The sequence below is a fragment of the Dermacentor albipictus genome, chromosome 2, assembly GCF_038994185.2.
Source record: "Dermacentor albipictus isolate Rhodes 1998 colony chromosome 2, USDA_Dalb.pri_finalv2, whole genome shotgun sequence".
In the NCBI taxonomy this organism is placed as follows: domain Eukaryota; kingdom Metazoa; phylum Arthropoda; class Arachnida; order Ixodida; family Ixodidae; genus Dermacentor; species Dermacentor albipictus.
In genome coordinates, this window is record NC_091822.1 from 191,289,754 (window position 1) to 191,311,426 (window position 21,673).

At 43.9% G+C, this 21,673-nt stretch overlaps 1 protein-coding gene across 1 annotated transcript in view; it reads left to right on the forward strand.

Moving 5' to 3' along the window:
* The window catches only part of LOC135898468 (max-binding protein MNT-like), a 55,816-nt gene extending 36,411 nt beyond the window's left edge, over positions 1-19,405 (forward strand). The window contains exons 8-9 of the mRNA XM_065427396.1: positions 7,990-8,572; positions 15,933-19,405. Coding sequence (XP_065283468.1) covers positions 7,990-8,572; positions 15,933-16,273 — 924 coding nt within the window. The 3' untranslated portion in view covers positions 16,274-19,405. The remainder of the gene's footprint in view (positions 1-7,989; positions 8,573-15,932) is intronic.
* The last annotated feature ends 2,268 nt before the right edge of the window (positions 19,406-21,673 follow it).

Sequence of the window (21,673 nt, forward strand, 5' to 3'; positions counted from 1 at the left end):
ATTACAGAAGTCGCAGTTAAACGCGTAGCAAAGTACGTTTCCGCTACATTTCTTCTGCGCTTGGCGCACACGCAGAGCCATCTTGCGGCAAACACAGAAGACCCCCTCCTCGCAATGTACGGCGCTGCCCCGACAGGTGGTGTGCCACTCGCTCTCTTCTCCCCTTTGTCTCGTTAGAGCGCATTGGGGCCGTGTGGGGACTGGTGCTAGGATGCCCCAATACCCTTGTGTTTAATCAGTTTTCTCGCTCTCTCCCCGTCTAACTTCCAGCGTGCGTCACTCGAACCCTCGTATTTAGGCAACGCGGCTCCTCTTTCCGCTCACAGCACGATTCCTAGGTTCAGCGTCCGATGCGGGACGCCTCTGACGTGGTCGCTGCGCCGTAGCGTGTCTGGTGGGAAAGCGTCCCCTGCTATGTGTGCCGTGCTGCTGGCGAGTAGTCGTGCATCTGCGTGGCGCTCCCAAGCGAGATAGAGGACGATCCCATCGAGGCGTCAGTCCCATGATCGCGTCCGCATTCATGACGCGTCGCGGCCAGGCTGTCCGTGTCGATCACAACTTTTGGCTCGCGTCGATCATTTCTCCCTCCGAGACACCGAGTTCTTTGGTTCGATCCGCTTGCTCAGGTGCACGTTTCGTCTTTGTGTGACTCAAGAGCATGCCGAGCGAATGAGTGGGCAGTGCGAACAGGGTGCGATAATGCTATCGCGTTCCATTCTTGAAGGCGAAGCTTTAAGCGTCTTCCCAGTTTTTCTTTTTTTTTTTTTTCAGATGAAAATAACTTTCACCAAGACCAAGAAGTTAACTGCCATAATGACAGGTGGCTTCGCGCGAGTGCTGATGAGATGCCTACAGTGATGCACACAAAATTTCTGTCATTGTGATGGTGTTAGCCATTGTCAGCAACGAGAGTGACGTCATGTCGCCACACTTTTTTGCAGAAAAATTCTGCATTACAGCTGCCGTGTACGTGGAAGTGCTTGCCACCCTTAAAGCCCTGGGTAGAGACTGTTTTGAAAGGAAGACCTTATGTCTTTCAGCAAGATTTGGCTCCCGCCCACACCGCCTGCATCACCCAGGAGTGGCTGGCTGACGAGTTCTACAATCACATCACTCACAACTTGTGGCCTCCTAGTTCTCGAGATTTAAATCCGCTCAACTACCATATTTGGGGCATCGCTGAGACAGAGGCCAATAAACAGCCACATAATACAAAAGACTCACTGAAGGTCACCATTGCTGACTCAGTGGCCAACATCTCTAATCCTGATCCGTGCATGCAGCTGTTTCCGAAGCCAAATTTAATCGGGTATTGCTGCAGATGGCGGATTCATTGAGTAATCGTGGAAATAAACCGTAAGAGAAGTATTTCCCAAAGTTTGGTGAAAATATGTCTATTTTTGCTGGAGATATTCTTCTCTGCCTGAAGCCAACACTGTTTTCTCAAATACCTCACGCGTCCGGTAGTGCTCGCATATTGCTGAAGCCCGTATCTCCACCACTTATAGGATGTCGGCCGATGCAATGTCTTTATGTTTGAGCAGCTGCACCAGACAATCCTCAAGATGATGAGTATATTCAGATGACGACAACGAAGTGCACACATAGCACTTGCAATACAGTAGAACCTTGTTCATATGTTTTGAAAAAAAAACGTAATAAAGAATATATTCATCGGGAAAATGCACCATTCAAAGTCACTAAAAAGAAGTGGCATACTCAACTGTAGATGACATCTATATAAGGCGAAGTGTTGCGTGAGTTGTTGCAGCATGAGACACTGGCACGCGCTGAGTTGGTGGGCTGCGATAGGCTCACGACTCACGTTGTCATTTTTGTGGGTTCGGAAAGCTCATGTTTGTGCTCCTCGAGTTCAGCCTGGGTCAGGAACTTTATTGAGTTGGGAATTTTGGCAGCAAGTTTTGACCTGCCCACTCAGCATGAATTGTTGCGACACGAGACTCCTACATGCGTCGAGCTGGTAAGGCCCTAGTGACCTAAAACGCACACTTTCATTTTCCTATTGTGTAGTGTTTTATGATGGCGACAAGAAACTGAAATGAAATCAAGCTAGTGAGAAATGCTGGAAAATGGTGCCTACAGTGCCACCAGAGAGAAACATTATGCTCATTTCATGCCGCCTGCAGCAAGGAACGATGGCGTAATTAGGTTATTGCCTGTAAAAGCATCCAGTACACTTCCAACGGCCCTACACCTCATGCACTGTGAAACAGATAAGTGAAGGCGCTTATCAAAATACGGTTTGCAGTGGTAGCTGAGAGAGATTTGTTGGTACTGGAATAGGAAACTGAGTGCGCGCTGGCGTTCTCGTGCGAGATGAGCTGGAAGCTGCTGCATTGGGCCGCTACTATTCTTGATCACGCACCTCGCGCTGTTTCTTGTTTACATGGGAACTGGTGGCCTAAAAATACATTACTGTATAATTGAAATTTGGCGATGTACTGAAAGATAGCTTTTTCCGGGAACGTATGAGCTGGTAAGAAAGAAGTGCAACTGTATTGGTTCATTTTTTGTGATCTTGATTGTTAACACAGAAGTACGTATATATTTACACAGACCCCCGAAAGTTCAGCTTAGCAAGTCCCAGGGTAATGTCAGTCATCGCCTTGCGTAATCTAGCGTGCCATTGTGCAGCGGCATGTGTGGTCGGCCTCCAAATGGCACCAAGCATTATGCAACGAGAAATACAGTATTGCCCAAGTTAAAAAAAAGATAGGTTTCGGTTTCACTTTTAATTTATTTATTTCATAAGTGGTGTACTCCATGCCTTCATAAGTATACTTAAGGAGGTCCCAGAGCATGTAGCTGAAAGTGGACCTGCTGTCAGAAAACATACACAATTGTGCAAATATATAGCATAAAACAAGTAGTAGTCACTAAGTGAAATATTGTACAATGTAAATGAAGTGCAAAAGCAAATATTACAAAGTCAATAAGTAGCAGTAAAATTAAAGCACTAAATGCATTCACAACAGAACAAACCAAAATCGTTATAAAGTGTACAATTGAAAGACCTATAAAAAATGAAAAATGAAAGAGAAATGAACAGGAGTGAAGTGATTAGATTAGATATGTGGATAATTTTGGTTAATTCGTAGGAAAGTGAGTGACCTTTTCTTGATGAGAACTAAAGAATAAGAGCGCTTGACATCTAGTGGGAAACTGTTCCAGATGGATAATGCTGTGAAATATCCAGGTTGTTTTACATAATTAGTATGTATTAGTGGCAATAAGAAATTGTTAGTTGCAAATCGTGTGCAGTGTAAATTAACCAACGTAGCATCAGAAAATATATTTACTTGTAGAGAATCACTTGTTATATTAAGCTACATTGCGGCTAAATTATATTTAACAAAATTATTTACTGAAAGCATTCTGTGATTGGTGAAGCATATCAGAAGCACTGCAGGAGAATGAGCTGAACGAATACATCCGGATGGCCTGATTCTGTAAATGCTGTAGCGGTGCTATCTGTGTTGGATATGTGTTACCCCACACTGTAATACAATAATTGAGGTGGCTGTGAATAAAAGGATACAGGGTTAGCAATGTTGGTTTTCTAAAATAATACCTAGCTTTAAGTTTTAATACCTTGCTTTAAGCTGTAACTAGAAGTCTAATACTGGGAGCAGGCTTATACTTCAAATAGGCGATATGCCTTGTAAATTTGAAGTTTAAGTCTAGAATTATACAAAAAAATGGGCATTCATTTACTGCACTGATGACAAGAGAGTTTGGGTTAATAATGACCCGGCCATGATTGCTCAGTGGCTATGGTGTTAGGCTGCTGAGCACGAGGTCGCGGGATCGAATCCCGGCCACTGCGGCCACATTTCAGTGGGGGCGAAATGCGAAAACACCCGTGTACTTAGATTTAGGTGCACGTTAAAGAACCCGAGGTGGTCGAAATTTCTGGAGTCCTCCACTACGGCATGCCTCATAATCAGAAAGTGGTTTTGGCATGTAAAATTCCATAATTTAATTTTCGGTTGATAGTGGGAATGGATTCCGGTGTCCTATGATTCGAATGAAAAATCATAAAAGACGCTTTGGTAGGATTTATTAGTAGCAAGTTAAGATAGCGCCAAGGTAAAGTTAGTTTTAGCTTAGTAGCCAGAGAAGTTAGTGAACGACCAGCTAGAAGTAATCTCATGTCATCAGCGTAAAAGAAGGCCTCAGTTTCTGATAGACAACCATGTAAATCATTTATATAAAGTAGGAATAGTAGTGGGCTAAGTATTGAACCCTGCAGGGCACCTTTATTGGTTGTTCTGAAATTAGAAAGTGAGGAACTAAAGTAAACAGGCTGTTGTCTATCTGTTAGATAACTGTTTATAAGTGCGAATGCTGGGCCATCGACGCCTGCTGCCCATTGTTAAGCAAGCAAGATGACGGGGTGTATGGAATCAACTGCTTTGTATAGATCAACAAAAGCTGATCCTGCGTAGAACCCATCATCTATAGCACTTTTTATTTTATCTGTGAAAGAAAGTATAGCACAGTCAGTTGAGAAACTTACCCTGAGGCCAAATTGATTTGGCCAAAGAATGTTAAATTTTGAGAAATATTTAGTTAAGCACTTTTCAATACACTTTTTGATAACTTTGCTACAAAAAAAAGAATAGCAACGGGGTGATAATTAGAAATGCAGGAGCATTCACCCTTTTTAAATATTGGAATAATTTTTCCTTTGTTTGTTTGACTTGGAAATAGTCCAGTCTTAAGGACCAAATTCGTAACATGAGATAACAGGTGGGCGATAAGATGAGCTACTAATTTTGTATTAATTGAACTGATTTTGTCCGGACCTGCTCCTGTAAGCTTTAAATCATGTATGACATTGATTATTTAATCTGGGCCAGTTAGAAATATGTAAATGATTGTAAGCAATGCTCAAATGTTAGTTGAGTATCATTGGTATGATCGAAAGTATGGTCTCAGAAAAACTCATTAAATGCAGTTAATTTGCATTTACCGACACCTGACACTGTATAATGTCTGATCCCGGTGCCACGGGAAGTAAAGGCTCCCACGCTGAGGGCTAGAACACGGAAAGGGCCTCGTAAGTTCATCGCTGTGGGAGCATGGCTCCACGTGGCTATGCTGCATAGTTTCGCACTGTCTAATAAGCTTGATCCTAAAAGAAATGGGCAGTCTCCGTTCACTTGAGCCTTCGATGTGTGTGGCTCGGCGTAGTATAGCCATGCATGGGCATGAGGCACTACTCTTTGTCTTAGTGTTTGAAAAGGAGCAACACAAAGTACGCACAACATAGACGAGTCCGACTAGTACCCAAAGGGGCTACTGGATGAGAGCAGAAACATCTATGCACTTCGCGCCATCCAGGAGAAAGCTCTCCCACGCTTGGTCTGACAGTTGTGGCAGTTGCGCTGCCACAGCTTGTAGTGCAAGGCCGTTGTTCCCATCAACAACGGACTACACTACACTACACTACACTACACAGTGTACATCAGTGCAGACTGACAAAAGGGTATTAGTTATTTTTCTATGCACAATACTGCCAACAAGCTGATATAGAAGGAATAGTTTTTTGATAAAACTATGCTGAAAAATTGATGAAGTTTGACTTGTTACGTGGTGTTATCAGGTGAACATTTTTCGATGCCAAACTCTGAGGCCAAAGTCGTTTGTGGGTGAAGTTTTCGGAACTGAAGCACATATAAACAGTCATATTTCCCATGTCAATGCCACACTCTGAAGCTGAATGGAGAGCCTTTCGATTACCCTGGAGTTTGCACCTATAGGCAAAGCATGCCGACGTCCACAAGGCAAAGAAGGGGCTACATTACATGTAGATACGACCCCGTTTCGTACGATTTCCTGGTGCCAACGTTCATGATCGAGAACACAAGAAATTACCCCGTACAGTTACACTTCATTTTTTTACCAACTGATACATTCCCAGAAAACAGTCGTCACCGATGTTCAGTACTTTGCCAAACTGCAATCGTATGATACGTTTTCCAGCTGCTAAATCTCATGTGACCGGCACAACAGGTGCACCAATTGTGGCATTTTAATACAATTGCATACTTCTGTGCCAAGCTGCGCCAAAAGTGTGAAATTTGATGAAATCGCGCCTGCTGTGCCAAATTGCTCTGACTTGCTGCAAAAGTTATGTCACACTAGTTTTAGCAGAAAATAAGAGCTGTGTTAGCAATCTGCAGTTTTGCCATCTTAATTCATGGGACAGGTGTTGTTTATCTAATCCAGTCATGAAGACGCAGCAACGGAGAGGTGCAAGTGTGCTTGGTGTTGGGTGTGTTTGGTGTTGGGTGTGCTTGGTGTTGGGTGCCCTTTCTGCTGCTTTCTGGTAGCAACGCTGCTAATTGCAATGCAGTTTTTAAAGCGAATAGCTTTCTTTGGCTCTTTCGGAACAAGTGCACATTCTTGGGCAACCAAGTTGTGAAGAAGGGCGGGTGGTTATTGGAGAAGAAGTGGGGGTGCACTGTCACTCGTTAGCTTGCTCGCTTGTTGAGAGCGCATGTGGCATGGAGGAACTGGAGGAACAGTGGCAGGGAGGAACTAGAGGGAGGAGGAGGAGAGGCTGCTGCTCGCTTTTTTGTCACGTCTCGCGGGCTGTCTGACGGTGGCCGGCCCATCGTGGATGATGCGGCAGAGGAGAATCCACAGGGGAATCTTGTCCACAAAGAATACACTGCCAGCATAGGCGAGCGTTCTGCCAAATGCTGATGGCATTTACTCCGACACACCAAAGAGAGCAAGAAGTAGACACATTTGCTTCCCACGGCTGCAACGAAGGAACTCTGGGAAGGCGGGGAAGGCACCGAGGGTGTTATATAATAACACCAAATGTTCAGTGTTGTTATCATAAGGTGCCCTTACACGGGTGCGACAATGAGGCTTCGCTTCATCATCAGCCTTCTTGGCAATTCTTTGCCGCCTCCTCAGCCAGTAGTAAATGCTCATCCGTACCGCATCATCTGCTTGGCTTTGGCTCACCACCATCATCACATATCATACTGAAGCGGGGTAGGTAGTAAGTTAATGATGCAGTGAACAGTTAGGCCTTTACGGCATTCCACATTGTCAATGCATCACTAGTGCTAATGTTGTGATGCGATCTGCTTAACTGAAAATCAAACCACCTTTATGGCTTGGCACTGGCTCTGCACTCCTAGCACCATCAAAACAAACAGCTGATCTGAACACTGACAAAATGTAACTGATGCTTTGCCCACAATGTGAGATGAGACTAAGCAATCATAAATTTTACCATTTCATTTCTTGATGTCAGGACAGAGAGCCAGTAACAAGCGCAAATCGAGATTGAAGCAGGCAGTCTGGGCTATATGGACCATGTTGTTACGTAATCGCAGTTATGTGGCTATTAGTGTTGCCAGCAGTAACTGCCACAGTAATTTGCAGTATATCACATGCATGCAAAGGGTCTAAGAAGTCGTGTATCGCTGTAATGTATCATGTACCAAGGAAAAATAAAACTCTTATCCTACCAATAATCTGACAAATGTGCCCAGAACTATATTCCACTGTGCATGGACATTCCTGTGTATACCTTGTACCTTCAGCACTGCTGCAAGTTAGTTGTGAGATAAAGTAATGATGTTAACTATAGTTGAGCCTGCCAACTCTTTTAGTGACTTCTGGCCATTTGTTTTCCTGGTCAGTATGTTTTTTCTAACGTTTCTTTTTCTTCCCCAACATGTAGGAATCAGGTTCTACTGTACCTAGGTTATCAGGTTGCACTAGAATAAGAGTGCTTGTGCCATCTCTTATTGTGGCTGTGGGACTGTGGTGCTGGCTCCCGCCATTGCATGTGTCATGTGGGGAAATTGAGCATCAGGGCACAATTTTAACTGATTTTATTATAGAGAAGAGTCTCTCCTAAAACTATTTGAGTTTTTCATGTGTCATTTGAAGGTTGTTGAACTTCACACACATTTTTGATGTCTTCTGCATTACCAGTCGCAGGTGACCACACCAGCAAGTCTAGGCCTTGTCTCAGCAAGCCCTACCTCTGTAAGCGGTACTCCTGTCACGGGACCGAGCATCCCAGCAGGTGCAGTGCAAGTGGTGGCCAGCCCCAGTGGCACAGTGAAAGTGATTGGTGTGGCAACAGCCGCAAGTGGGCCCACAGCAACTGCATCCACTCCTGGTGCCGGTTCCGCTCAGGGTATAGGTGGTGGTCCCCTTGTGGCTTTGGCTGTGGCAGCTTCTACAGCAGCAGGGCCTGCAGCACAGCCATCTGCAGCCAAGTCACTGGTGCGCGTGGCAACCAGTGCAGCAACATCCAGTGTCGGTCGGCCAGCACCTGCAGCAGGCCCTGCTCCTGTCACCTTGGTCACGGCAGCAAAGTCTCTCTTCCTTGGTGGGCCACAGGGTGGGGTGGCTGCAACAGTGGCGGCTGTGGGTTCAAACCCCCAACCCATTGTGGCAGTGGCTGGGCCGCCCACAGCCACTGTGGTGACAACTCCCACCGTACGACGAGGCCTGCCACAAATCCTGACACCGCGAGTGACTGGTGCAACAGTGCTGTCCAACTCTACAGGTGAGTTCAACATATGCAGCAGCACTAGTGCGGTTCATGGTAACGTTTTAGAAATGGCATTACAGGCACTTTCCAGCTGCGCCTGCGCTGCTGCGATTGCCATCATTACAGTAATGTCCTAGAAGCAATTCTTTTTATTCTGTACAGCGCAGTCCACTTATAGCGATACCACATATAACTATGTATCGGTTATAATGATGGGTCAAGGTAACAGTGTCATTTTATGCATTAGGTCTATGGGGGAAAATATGTTTTTTCCCCCATACTGACATATCCATACTGACAACATCTCATACTGACAAAATTCCGCCATACTGACAAAATTTTGCCATCAGGACAGTGTTTGCCATGCAAAATAATCCTGACATTTGCATTACTTGGTTTCCCTGAAACAAACAATGTCGAGACGGGGCGACGTTCACCTACGCGAGTTTGTATGTGGCGCTATTACCGCGCAGCGCGCCCTGCCTCGCTCGTACCGCCCACGCACTGGAGAGCATCGTGAGTTGGTGCAGCGCGCCACTAGATGGCGCCAGCTGCTTCACATTTTTGCACCTCTCACCTCGCCTACAATCGCACCAAAAAAGAGAGAGAAAACGAGAAAAGAAAAAAGGTGAAAAGCAATGCGGTGCAGTGGCGCCCGTCCCCCAACTCAGTCCCTCTCGCAGCGAGCTCGACAGTAGCTTTACAGCTGAAGCCACCGAAGCAGCAGAGAGCCCAGTTCGAAAATGGCGCCGACAAAGCGCAAAGCAGTGTCGCTTTACAGGAAGATGCAACACATTTTGCAGGATTTTAGATGTGGCTTCAAGGTGAGCGCCTCAAGAAGATATATGAGCTCACTCAGTAAACAATATCTGCAATTCGTAAAACCGGGAGCACCGCGGTTGTAATGGCAGGAAATATTAGTGGCCACGCCGATCAGCGGTTAGGGACCCTTTTTACGCCGATGTGGAAGAGTCTCTTTACCAGTGGTTTATCACAACCCGCGTGCATATTGTGCCAATCACTGGGCCAACTTGCTGCCAAAGTGAAAAACTTCGCTTTTCTTCTGGGACAACTAAATTTTGAGCCTGGAGGAGGCTGGATTCAGTGTTTTAAAAAGTGGCATGGCATTGTTTATAAAAACATGGTAGGGGAAGCAGCGTCCCTGGATACACAAGCGAAGCAGCAGTGGCTACTGACAAAGCTGCCTGGCGTGCTACAACTGTGACGAAACATTTTTTTTTTTTTTTTTTCAAATGTTGCTGTAGAAGACGTGCGCTTTTAAAGGAGATACATGCCCCAGCAGGAAGCACTCTAAACTTAGGGTGACTGTGTTGCTGTGCATTAGCATGGACGGGAGCCATCGCCTCAAGCCTTTTATTATCAGGCAATTTAAGAAGCCAGCATGCTTAAAGAATCTGCACATCCCCGTCCGCTATCACAGCAATAAGAAGGCGTGGATGACCCGCGACTTGTTCGAGGAGTGGCCGCTCGAGTTGGACAGCATAATTGAAAGTCAAGAAAGAAGAGCAGTATCGCTACTGGACAACTGTAGCTCACACATTGTTAACCCGAAGCTGACATCGGTCAAATTAGTGTTTCTGCCTCCCAACATGATGGCAGGCCTGCAGCCGTTGGACACCAGCGTGACAGCCAACTTGAAGGCTTTATATCAGCGGTGCATACTGAAGTGGCTAATCTTAGTCATTGACTTCACAGCGCCTGGCACGTCGGGCCGTGCAGACGGCCCCCATGACCTGAAAATCAGCCTTTTGAAGGCTGTGCGCTTTGTCTATGGTGCGTGGTATGAGGTGAAGCAGTTTATCATACAAAACTGCTTCATAAAGGTGGGCTTTGTGCCCGCCTAACTCGCCTACCCCTCCGCCTCCCCCCCCCCTGCCCCCACCCACTGTTAGTGAGACCAACACGGTGGATGCTACCGACTTAACCGAGCTCTGGGAACACGTCGCTACTGGTGACAGAGGTGTGTTGATGGAGGAGTTCTTGACTGCTGACAGTGCTGCCTCGTTCTGCGATGAGATCACCGATGAGACAATTGCTGAAGGTGTGCTGTCACGACAGATGGCAATGTTGTGCAATGGTGGCGATGGCAGCAGCGACAGTGACAACGAGATTGACAGTAGCTCTTTGACTCCGACCTCAATGTCCATGTACAGTGCATTGTCGTCGATTGACTCCTTCATTGATTTTATCTGTTCCAAAGGATTGCTGCCAGTGTTCGCGTAGCAGGTGGAAGCTATGAATACCGTGGTTGTGAAGCTGAAACTGTTGCGAAAGCAAGTGCAGATTTCAGATTATTTCAGCGCACCTAACGCTTGACAGGATCTTTGGTGCTAGAACTAAAGTGTTGTTTCGCAGCTTACTTTCTACAACATCTATTCTTTAGTGCAAGTGGCGAATTCGGCTTTGAAGCTACAAAGGTACATTTGGCGGCTTTTTTTTTATGGCACTCCAGATATAGTGATTATCGGTTATAATGATCACATTTTTCGTACTTCTCAATTTCATTATAAGTGGACTGCACTGTATTTCAAGCCAGAAAAAAAAAAAAGCATATCTTGTAGTTTTCACTTCCCTATGTTGTTAGCCAAGATAGGATAAAAGGCATGTGTGAAAGAGGAAATAATTTGTCAGACCGTCAGGTCCTCCTCAATTACCACATTTCGCGAAAAACTATTCCAACAGGGCATGCAGAGAAATTTGAATAGCAATGATAATTGTTCAGGATGGCATATAGTAAGCACTTTGCCACAGGATGCCCATGCAGCCATTGTTTAATGTATGCACCAGTCTTGGGAGCATGTATTTGCTCTTACAATGCCCACTTGCCCTTGGGCTCTGGCTGACCCAAAATTATTTATGCATATCAGGCCTGTGCCACCTGACTTCCTTGTCTTGGGTTCAAGGTAGCCTTGGATCAGAGTACAGTAAATCTTCACTACAACCAAATCACCTGAACAAGAAATAATCTTCGTTATAAGCAGTATTTGATTAAAAGCAGAGTGGCCCTTAAAAAGACATAACACTCCAACAGCTCTGAGACTTGTAAAATTTTTATTGAAACAAAGCTGTGCTCGACAGTGGCGACATCCTGTGGCTATCTTGTCTCTGGGTTATCATTATGTAATACAGCCACATTCCAGGGCAGCTAACATCATGAAGTGTAATGGCCTTTGTAATGCTCTGTCCATCTCCAGGTTAACATGAAGAAAAGCCAAGAGTCGCTGTCTATGTGGCCCTGCAGTGGTGCTGTGTGCATTTCACATTTTATGCTAAGCGGAGTTTGACAACACGCCTTTTTAAGTAATCCACTGTAAAATTTGCCCACTACAGTAGGAACCAAGGCAGTTTTCTTATAGCAAAACTTTACTTAAATAAAACTTGAAGCAGTGCAAAGATGAGAAGGACAGGAATCGAAAACAAACGCAACAGGATGAGTGCTGTTGGTTGTTGCTACTACAAAATTTCACTGTACTGTCCTCATAAATTCAAAAGAAAGCAAGTTGAAAAGGACTAGAGTGTATAGTTTTGTTTCCAGGTTTGTCTGCGTTTGTAACCATGGCTTAGTTTAGGCTCCAAAACATTAATCTTATACTGTACCACGCTTAGGAAACGGTTCTGGAGTGATTGCATGCCGCACTTTCGCATAATTGTGCATAACATGTGTTCTGAAAAGTATGTTTCTGTTCGCATTTCAATTTGTGCTGATGGCATGTCATGTTAGATTGCATAAAATTGCAGGCTGCATAAAAAGTTCCAGAAGCACAGTGATTTGTTGTTCTTCACTATAAATCTTTTACTGCAGTTGATATTGCACAACACACCTTTAGTTTTTCTGGATGCAATTGTGCCACAGCTGTTGGTGTTATTGCTTTGCACATTGCATGATACTGTGAAATGCTTTTCTCTTTCACTAAGTGTAGTGCTTATCACTTATCACATACTGCAGAAACGACACATGAAAGAGTATTTAAAACTACTTCAGTTGACTCACTTGCTTGTACATTTGTCACTAAAGCACATCACATCGTAAAACTGAAAAAGCAATTCAAGAGACCACACCTTGTCAGCATGTGCTTCATTGCATCATCATGGACCTACTGTCATTCTGAGCAGTGTTATGCACACTTCCTTTCTATAACTTGATGCAACTTATATGTGTAGTCATCTAGCTTTAAGGTTAAAAGGTTAACTTTCCTTGTTCCTAAATAGAAGAAAACAGGGGTGTTTGACTAGCGAAATTCTCAAATCGAATCAGATGTGAATGTTTGAAAAAAAGAAAACTCACATATTGAATTTTCAAACAATTGAAATATAACACTTGTGTGTGGCCTGTCTGGTAAAAGTTTACTTACATTATTTGATACATGCATGTAATGTTGTTTGCAACTGGGCATCCGGTCAACTGAGGAGCTTGTAAATGATTAACAACTTCTTTAAATTATTTGTTGCACCTTGACACAGTAACGAGGCAAGAGAACAGCATGTCACCACATGTATCTGTATTTTGTGTATTGAGCCAAGCGTACTACAGCACTGCATATCAGTTTTAAAGAAATGCAACCATGATGAGAGTGCCTGAATAAAAAAATTTACCAATGATTAAGATACTCACTAATGTGAATTTTGAGCACAGCTGTTTAGGTATTTTGAAGACACGATATATTGTGGCAAAGAATTGATTCTGAATGACAGGGTCCTCTTGGCAGCGGCGCTGAGCCTCTGCTCAGGCAGCTGGTTTAGCAGCTATGGTAGACGAAGCACTTCCACTGGTTGCGTCGCTCATTGTTCAGAAAGAACTGACCGACGCTATTTTGTATTATGATTATAATGTCATGTAGTAGTGACAGTGAAGAACAACAGTGTTGAAACTGTGAGTTACAAATTTAACTCTTTATTGGGCGAACTTGTGCCAAGCAAAACAATTAACACTCAAGCACAACGATAGCGGCAAGCAGAGTTGCTAATTGTTAGAAGTCTGATCTGCGGGTCAAGCGCGTCGGCTTTTATACATGACTTGTCAGACGTTCTAGTGAAATTGCTGGTGCCCACGTGGATTCCAGAAAGTACTAAATAATTCGCCTTGCGCGTACAATCAGATTACAAAAATCGCAAACCATGACAGTCAAAACAAGCGCAAACAATACTAAACCAAGCGAACCAAACAAGTGCGAATAAGAGCTGACGCTAGCACACGATAGTACGAAACGAGCAGTTGGGCAGGTCCGCATGACACCATTTTTCTGCGCGCACGTCACTGAAGGGGATGTTCTCATTGGTTTCTGCCGTTTGTGACTTGCGTCTTTCATTTTCCACTCCGCATTCACTCTTTCATCTTTCGCTGTGCTCGTTTGCTTGAATATGCCACCGTCGCCACTTGCCGTAGAAACGGGCACCTAAGTGCTGCACTCTAGAGATTGCTTTGCCTAAATAGAGACAACAAATTTACATGCTGCCTAAACATAAGGCATTGTCAGCAGTGTTTCTCTTCTTCAGCATCCACAACTATCCAGCTGCAGAAGCCCTTAGAGCAGTCCACACTTTCACCATTAAGTGCTTCTAACCCTCGTATTCAAACAGAAACAAAAATTCGACAATATTGAATAGGGAATTGTTTATTCAAATATGAATTGAATAGCAAAGGCCATTTAATTCTTTTCCAAATATCTTATATTTGTACACCCTTGAAAGTAAAATGAAGTTAGAATGCATATTTATTTATTGAACTTGTCACCTTGTGTGGTTCATGGAATGTTATGTGCAACCTCCTCACATTTACTACTTTATCTAAAATGCTCTATTTTTAGCACTCATGTATGATTGTTGTATTGACATAAATATCTTACAATCTTTTATTTGCTTATAATGTCCGCAGCACAGAACACAGTCTCCAAATCTTTAATAAGCAGTAAACATTTTGAATAACCAAATAATTTTTCGAAAACAAGAAAGGGGCTGACAGATGGAATAGCACACTGTGGTATAAAGTTTGTAAACAGGGATAAGGTGCCTCAGAAAGGCTGGCCAACGTTTCGATAGGAGGACCTATCTTCGTCAAAGGCGGCCTCGTCATCCTCGGCGTGTTAGTTTTAAAGGGTTAGTGCAGTGCAATTTTTGGTATTTTTCAGTGAACATTACTATTTTCTGCCTTCCACTGTAGTGTCTTTGGAATCCCAGATTTGGCATGTCTGTATGTGCCTCATTTCAGATAACCCTTCATTTTCTTATGATTGTTTGTATCGTGGCATCAAAGTACTTAGAAGTGCAAAATTCTTTTCAAATTCTAGAGCAGCTGGTAGTGTAGTGGTTTTTTACTTGTTCTGGGGGGGTGGCACATGTCACCGCTACTGGGGAGATTACCCTACTCTCTTTTCATAGATGAAAGAAGAGTCATGGCAGTGAAATTATTCCTATTGTACAAGTTACAGCACTGTCTTTTTGTTAAGGTATTCAATGCGGCTGTTTCATTTACCACATCAGAGAAGGCCGTATTTTCACATGTATAACCTACACGACAGAAAGCACCACATTTGCAGCAGAACTCGTATGCATAGCATAGATCAAAAACACAAGAAATAAAAAACTAAGGTGTGGAGGTGCAGGCTGTGCACAAATATTGAGCTTAGATGCAGCTTTGTGGCAATGCACTGCACATTGTTATGAAGCTGCACCTGGAGATGAAATTTACATATATGTAAATGTTATTGCTGTGAAACTGCACCATGATGTGAAAGTTTCGATGATTGCTTATGGAGTTCAGCTTTCTGCTGCCAGTGGTGCCGGTGCCGTGTTGCTTTTGTAAATACTTAAGTATTGTCAACATTGTCACAGCAGTTATTTGTGTGGAGATTAATATATATGTGCATGTGCCTTTTTTGTTTCTTTCCCTTATCCACATACACTCATAGCACAAATGTTTGTACTATCACGGCGACTGGATAAAAAAGAAAGTTGCCGCATGCCACTTCAGGCGGGCTGCAATGGGAGCAAATGTCTCGGCCGTAGTTACTATCTCGGCCGCTTGGCTGGGCCAAAAGGTGCTAGCTCTCGGGGACAGGATGCATTGGTTTCCATGGGCGACGGCGTTCAAAGCGTGTTCCTCGTGCATTTTTCATGCTGATCCCAGACAACAGTCCCTGACTGGTGGCACCGCAGTGGATGATAGCACTTTCGATGCATGCGGCAGGCCACACATTTATTTTTCCTCCAGCGGCCGTGGTATTATCACTGATTCATAGATCATCATGCTTCATTTGCCAATCGACGTTAATTTTACCTTCCTCATGTTGCTTTACATAATCAGTGTGTTGGTGGCACTAATCTGTACCTTCTTTTTGTACTCTTCCTGGAAATGCAGTGGGCACCCTAAAACCAGTGCGGGGTAGCAGTCCAGCCCTCTCCCAGCTGGCAGCTCATGTGACCCATGTGGCCGCAGCTACTGCGCCCACGGGACAGATTCCTCTGATGGCCCCCATCTCAGTTGTGGGGCACCTGCCCACATTGCTGAGTCAGCAGTTCCTCTCTCCGGGCCTCGGTTCCCTGGCAGCAGCTGCAGCTTCTGCTGGTGGCAATGCGCACCACCACCACCACCACCATCACACCGGCGCCACTGCAGTTGTCAAGCCCCTCGTTGTCGTCAGCCTTCCCAACGTGGTTGCCCAACCAGCAACCTCGTCTAGCGTTGGCACAGCCCAGTGACACCCCCTCCCTCCTGTTTGGCGATGACTTCTTGCAGTGGTGCCGTGCAGTTTTGTTCCTCCCCCCCCCCATTTCCCCCCCACATGTGTTGCCTTCTTACGAGCACCCCACCGCCTCTGTTGTGTTGCCTGCCCAAAGAAAGTTCTGTGTTGTGCTTAAAGCTGCAGCACAGAGCTGTAGCAGACCCTCTTGCCTCTGTTTCTTCGTTATTTGTACAAGACAACTTATTCACCAACAATGCATGCATGCATGGCAACAGAAAAACTTGCATAACTTCTCCATTGCAGCATATTTTCCTGTCGTGGTTGTTGTCTTTGTTTTGGCCAGCTTCTTCATTCTCTTGAGTATCACAGGCCTACAAGGAAGGGTCTACCATGCTTGACTTTATCCTGGCTGGTGTGGTAGATGTTCCATTCCGCACTGAACAGCTCTACTTGTCACGGATGCAAGAAAGTGAAAGCAAGTATGCTTCTAAACGCCCTGTTCTCCTACGTTGACGGTGCTTACCAACTGATTCATGCCTTTTTCCTCGACTGCTTGTGATTCATGAAAAGGTGTATGTAAAGATTTCACATAATTCCCACAGTGAAGAAAGAGCATGATGTTGTTAGGCTCTGCAAGAATGGCAGTGCTTTTTCTGTCTTTTTTCTCGTCTGTGTTCTTTGCTTGTTCTGTCCCTTTCATTTCATTTATCAGTAACACATTTCTCAATGTAGAGTTTGCTTGACAAGAAAGGAAAAGATCTGTGGCAAGGTCTATCTTTCTCTACTCTGCAGTGGCATTCACTACAAAACATGCTGGTTTGTAATGCCACTTATACTGCACACGGTAATGATGTCTAAGTTGTTGCACTTATTGCTTTATGTAGTCATCGCTATGCATTCTTTGTCAGTACCTATAACATTGCAGCAGACTGTCGGAATATATTACATTTCAGTCCAGGCTTTTTTATTATTATTATTATGTTTTTTTGTGCACCTCTCCTAAGCTGCCCTATGAATTAAAGTCAGTCATAGCCGCACTTACCCCCTTTAGTTCTTTTTTTCTTGGTGTTCATTAACACTCCCTGAGTTAAGCACTGATTTAAGTTCAGAGACTTTCTCATGTGCATTTAGTACTAATTGAATCTACACCTGCCATTTCATTGTCTGAACTGTTATAACCTGCATACAAACAAGCCTTTGGCATGGCCGTAACATCCGCCTTGTTCCCTAACAGGAGATGCAAAAAATTTGCAGTTCTGTTATATGAAATACACCATTCAAAACTTAGTGTCCTCCTTCTCCACAGTCACTGTGCTTTGCAGTCTTTGGTCTGCTTGTGAAATGACAAGAGCCTTGTTGCTGCTCTTCTTAGCTGTACTTGTGCTCCCTATCTATCATTTCGATGAACACATTGACAAAGGAGCTTCTCATGGTGTGGTGAGTTGAGCATCCTGAGCATCCTGGGACATCGCATGTCTTCCTTACTGTTGCAAAGAAGTGTGCCCATGTTTTCTGCTGCCTTTGACAATTCATTCCATTGCTGAAGCTTCAGAGAGAGTGGCCTGCTATTTATGTGTTCTGTGCGCGAACTGTTCTTGTTATGTTGCTGTTGTCCTTTTGTCCTTGTTTTCTTTTCACGTTGTGGAACCCTGTCACTTGTGAATGTTGTGGCATGTTGCACCTGCTCGGTGATTTCTGTTTTCTGTGTTTTGTTATTCAGTGAGGAGAATTGAGGTGTGTGTGTGTGTGTGTTTGGGGGGGGGGTGCAGTTTTTGTGCTTCAAGAACTAGACAGACGCACCTTTCTGGCCTCATGAGCTATGCCACCTTTCAAATGCTCCAACTTCACTTTTGCGTGTTGTGCTTTCTAAACACTTTACTAGCTTCCCAAGTGTAAAGGAGTGACGCCACTTTTTAAGCCTGGGCACATTTTACTGAGCATGTTAGCTATGCTTATTTTGCAATTGTGAAACAGTTTTCCGGCTTGGAAATGGAGAAGGGCGAACTGTGAGCTCTCTCGTAAAGCTCAGTGTCACTAAGCATAACTGAAGCCATCTTTGAAGTGTTCCCACACCATTCATTGTGATGGGATCGTGTTTGCCACGTGCGAAATGCAGAAGCAGCGCTCCTAAGTGAAGATCTCCTCCGGGGTCCAAAGAGAATTTACAAGTGGTGATGGCGTTTACACATGTGCGCAGAGACAGCAAGAACCTGATGTAGCTTTTGTGTACGTCTGTTCACATAAGTGCTTGGACATGTGATCTCCATCAACCCCATGCAAAGGTGGCTCTCAATAGGCCATTGTAATGCGACTTGCAAGTGTATGCAAGGACATTTGCTAGAAAATGTTGGCATTTGAGAAATGAAAGCTCAGCTTTGCCTTTTTTATTTTTCTCTGTGTGATTTGTTTGGGCACTGTTTGTTTGACTTTACTTCTGCCCTTTCAGCTTTTTGCACTTGTGGTACCTGACAGATGGAAGGCTTAAATAGTTGTTTTCTGGTTTTGTCCTGGAGGAACTTATTGATTTATTGTCTTTCTTTTTGAATTTTTTTTTTAAGGAACAAAGTGTGTGATTCCCAGCTCAAATCTTTATACTTACATCCCTCCCCTTTTTTCTCTGGGTTTTGTAAGATCTGTAAATGTAAAAAGGAAATAGCACATTATTTTACAAAACTTTGGAGTGCTTAAAGATGGCTGTTCTTGCTTTGTGAGAGCTCACCATTTGGCATACGTGCATTTTTATGTAGTGGGAGTTTTGTATTTTATCTTAGTGCAAACATTTCCACTTAACTTTTTCTCAATATAATCCTATCTTAATCAGCTGTAGCTGCTGTGACACCAAAATGTGACATTGGTGTGTTGCAGAAATATTAGTGCTCATTCTCTGTGGTTTGCAACAGAAGCCAGAGCAAATTACCATTTCGGAGAAAGAAAAAGTAGTGAATTAAATCAGGCACCGCAATTTTCATACGTTGCTGCAACTATGCCTCTGAAATGTTCATTTCCTTGCATGCTTTCTCGAGGCTTTATAGAGTGCTATGGTAAAGATTTGAAGCCAGCAGTTCTCCGTAAAAACGTATTTTCTGTTTTTCACCAACATTGGTTTAAACCTACACTGAACACTGAAACGTGCAGCATTTTTCTTCAACCTTCGATTGCTGTGACACTTGAGACGATTGGGCCTCGAGTCACCATAGCATCTGTGCACCTCTGTAATTCACTTTAATTGGTGCCTGCAACATCTGCCGGTCTGCCTTTGCCTCTTAATTGCCTCTTGAACGAAACAAGCAGCTTCACGGGGCATAGACTGACTGTTCATTCAAAGTCCAGGTTTAAATGTGCGCATGTGTGAGTTGTGGAGATGATGTGATTGATTGTAGAGTCATGTTCCTCCCCATACCTAGTGCATATATTAAAATGGTTGTCATTTTTTTTTAACTGTTTCCTAACCAGGTAGCCATCGCACTGTTTCTCAAATTGGAATTCAAGTACCCCTGAGGTTAGCCAAAGAGTTCCAAGGTGTTTTTTGAAAACTGCTCTGCAGTGTGCACCAAAAGTTCTGTGAGAAATTGATCAGTAAGTGGAGATGGCAAATCTGCTCTGAAAAGCTGTACAGAGAACATTATATGGACTGTACATTTCAAAGTTTTCACTGCTAGCTACAGTGCAAGCACTTGTATGCAAGATTAGGGTAGCCGAAATTATGGTACATTTGGCTGGTTTCTAACGCACTCTGAACCAGTTTGCAGCGATGTGGAGACATCTTGACATTGGAGGTAGAGAAAGCATGCGTGAGCCGAGCATTCAGCTGCTCCCAGAGCATTCATAAGAGCCCCAAAATAGGAATTATGTTAAATCTTGGTCGCAATGTTAATGCTCCCAGCTTGATAGCGAGATCACCCTGAAGCACTGAAACAAAGTGCGGTGCTCTGAATGAACCAGTTGATTGTAAACCGCATTGCAAGGGCACTTGAAAACGACCAGTAAATGTACTGTTAGTTTCATACCATATTTTTACCCCGAGGTGAAATTTGTTGGCTAGTTTGTAAAAATTAGGGGCGGGGGCACGCATTAAGCATGCCAGAATGCCTTTGTATCAACACGTTTCCTCCCTGTGCATCTTATGACTTGAAAGGCAAACTGTCTCGTATCTTATAGCCGTCTATAAAGCAGACAATATTGCAGAGATGACAACTTGAAGTTGTGCAACTGAATGGAGGCAGTCGCACCTGTTTTTTGGAGTATTCAGTCTCGCTGGAAACTTGTGTGTGCAGAGTTACATTGTTTTCTAAGTGAAATATGGTGTCAAGCCAACAGGTTTTGTTGGACTAAACATCATGTCAGAATCTGGATTTCTCTTGCTTAAGTGTCTCGTTCCAATTTCGAGAAGAAAGGGGGTTAACCGAGGGGCCTGATTTTTATTAATCATAAGAAGCCAGCAAACAAAGACACCAAGGACAACACAGGAGAAATTACTTGTACTTACTAATTGAATTAAAGAAATGATAAATTAATGGCAATGAAAGTGGAGGAAAACAACTTGCCGCAGGTGAGGAACGATCCCACGTCTTCGCATTATGCATGCGGTGCTCTAACCGATAAAGCTACCGCGACGCCATTTCCCCATCCACTTTCTTGGGTATTTATGTTTTTGCTACTAGAACTAACCTAGGATGCGTTAGCCTGCGCACCACTCACAGGCGTCATGTGACGCCTGCGGCAGAACATCCGCCGCCAAGGTTTGTGAGTGGTAGCGCTGGCTAATGCACCCAAGGTTAGTTCTAGTAGTAAAACATAAATACTCAAGAAAGTGGATGGGCAAATGGTGCCGCGGTAGCTCACTTGGTTAGAGCACCACATGCATAATGCGAAGACGTGAAATCATTCCCCACCTGCAGCAAGTTGTGTTTTTCCTCCACTTTCATTGCCATTAATTTATCATTTCTTTAATTCAATTAGTAAGTGCAAGTAATTTCCCCTGTGTTGTTCTTGGTGTCTTTGTTTGTTGGCTTCTTATGATATCATTCCAATTTCATAGCTCAGAACCGGTATGTCGCAAGGTTGTGACAACTGGCTAGAATAGATAAAAGCATGAACTTGTTCAACGCCTAATGTTTGTTTGATGAGTAGTTGAGGACTTGCTATTTTAATGTTTGTAAATGACTATTGAAACTAATGATACTAGGTGGATACGATGGGACAGCTATAGTACTTCAATGATGGGTGTATGAGTATTTCTACATGGTAACTTGAGCACTTGTGTGTATGAAGTTCTTTTATGATGTGATTAGTTGGGTCCGGTAAAACCATTCTCTGTTATAATTGCCCATGTGTCAATTTCTGTGGTCATTCACCTATATTTTGATAAAGAAAAATGAAATTTAATTTTTCATAGCCCTGGGTCATTGGTAAGAGC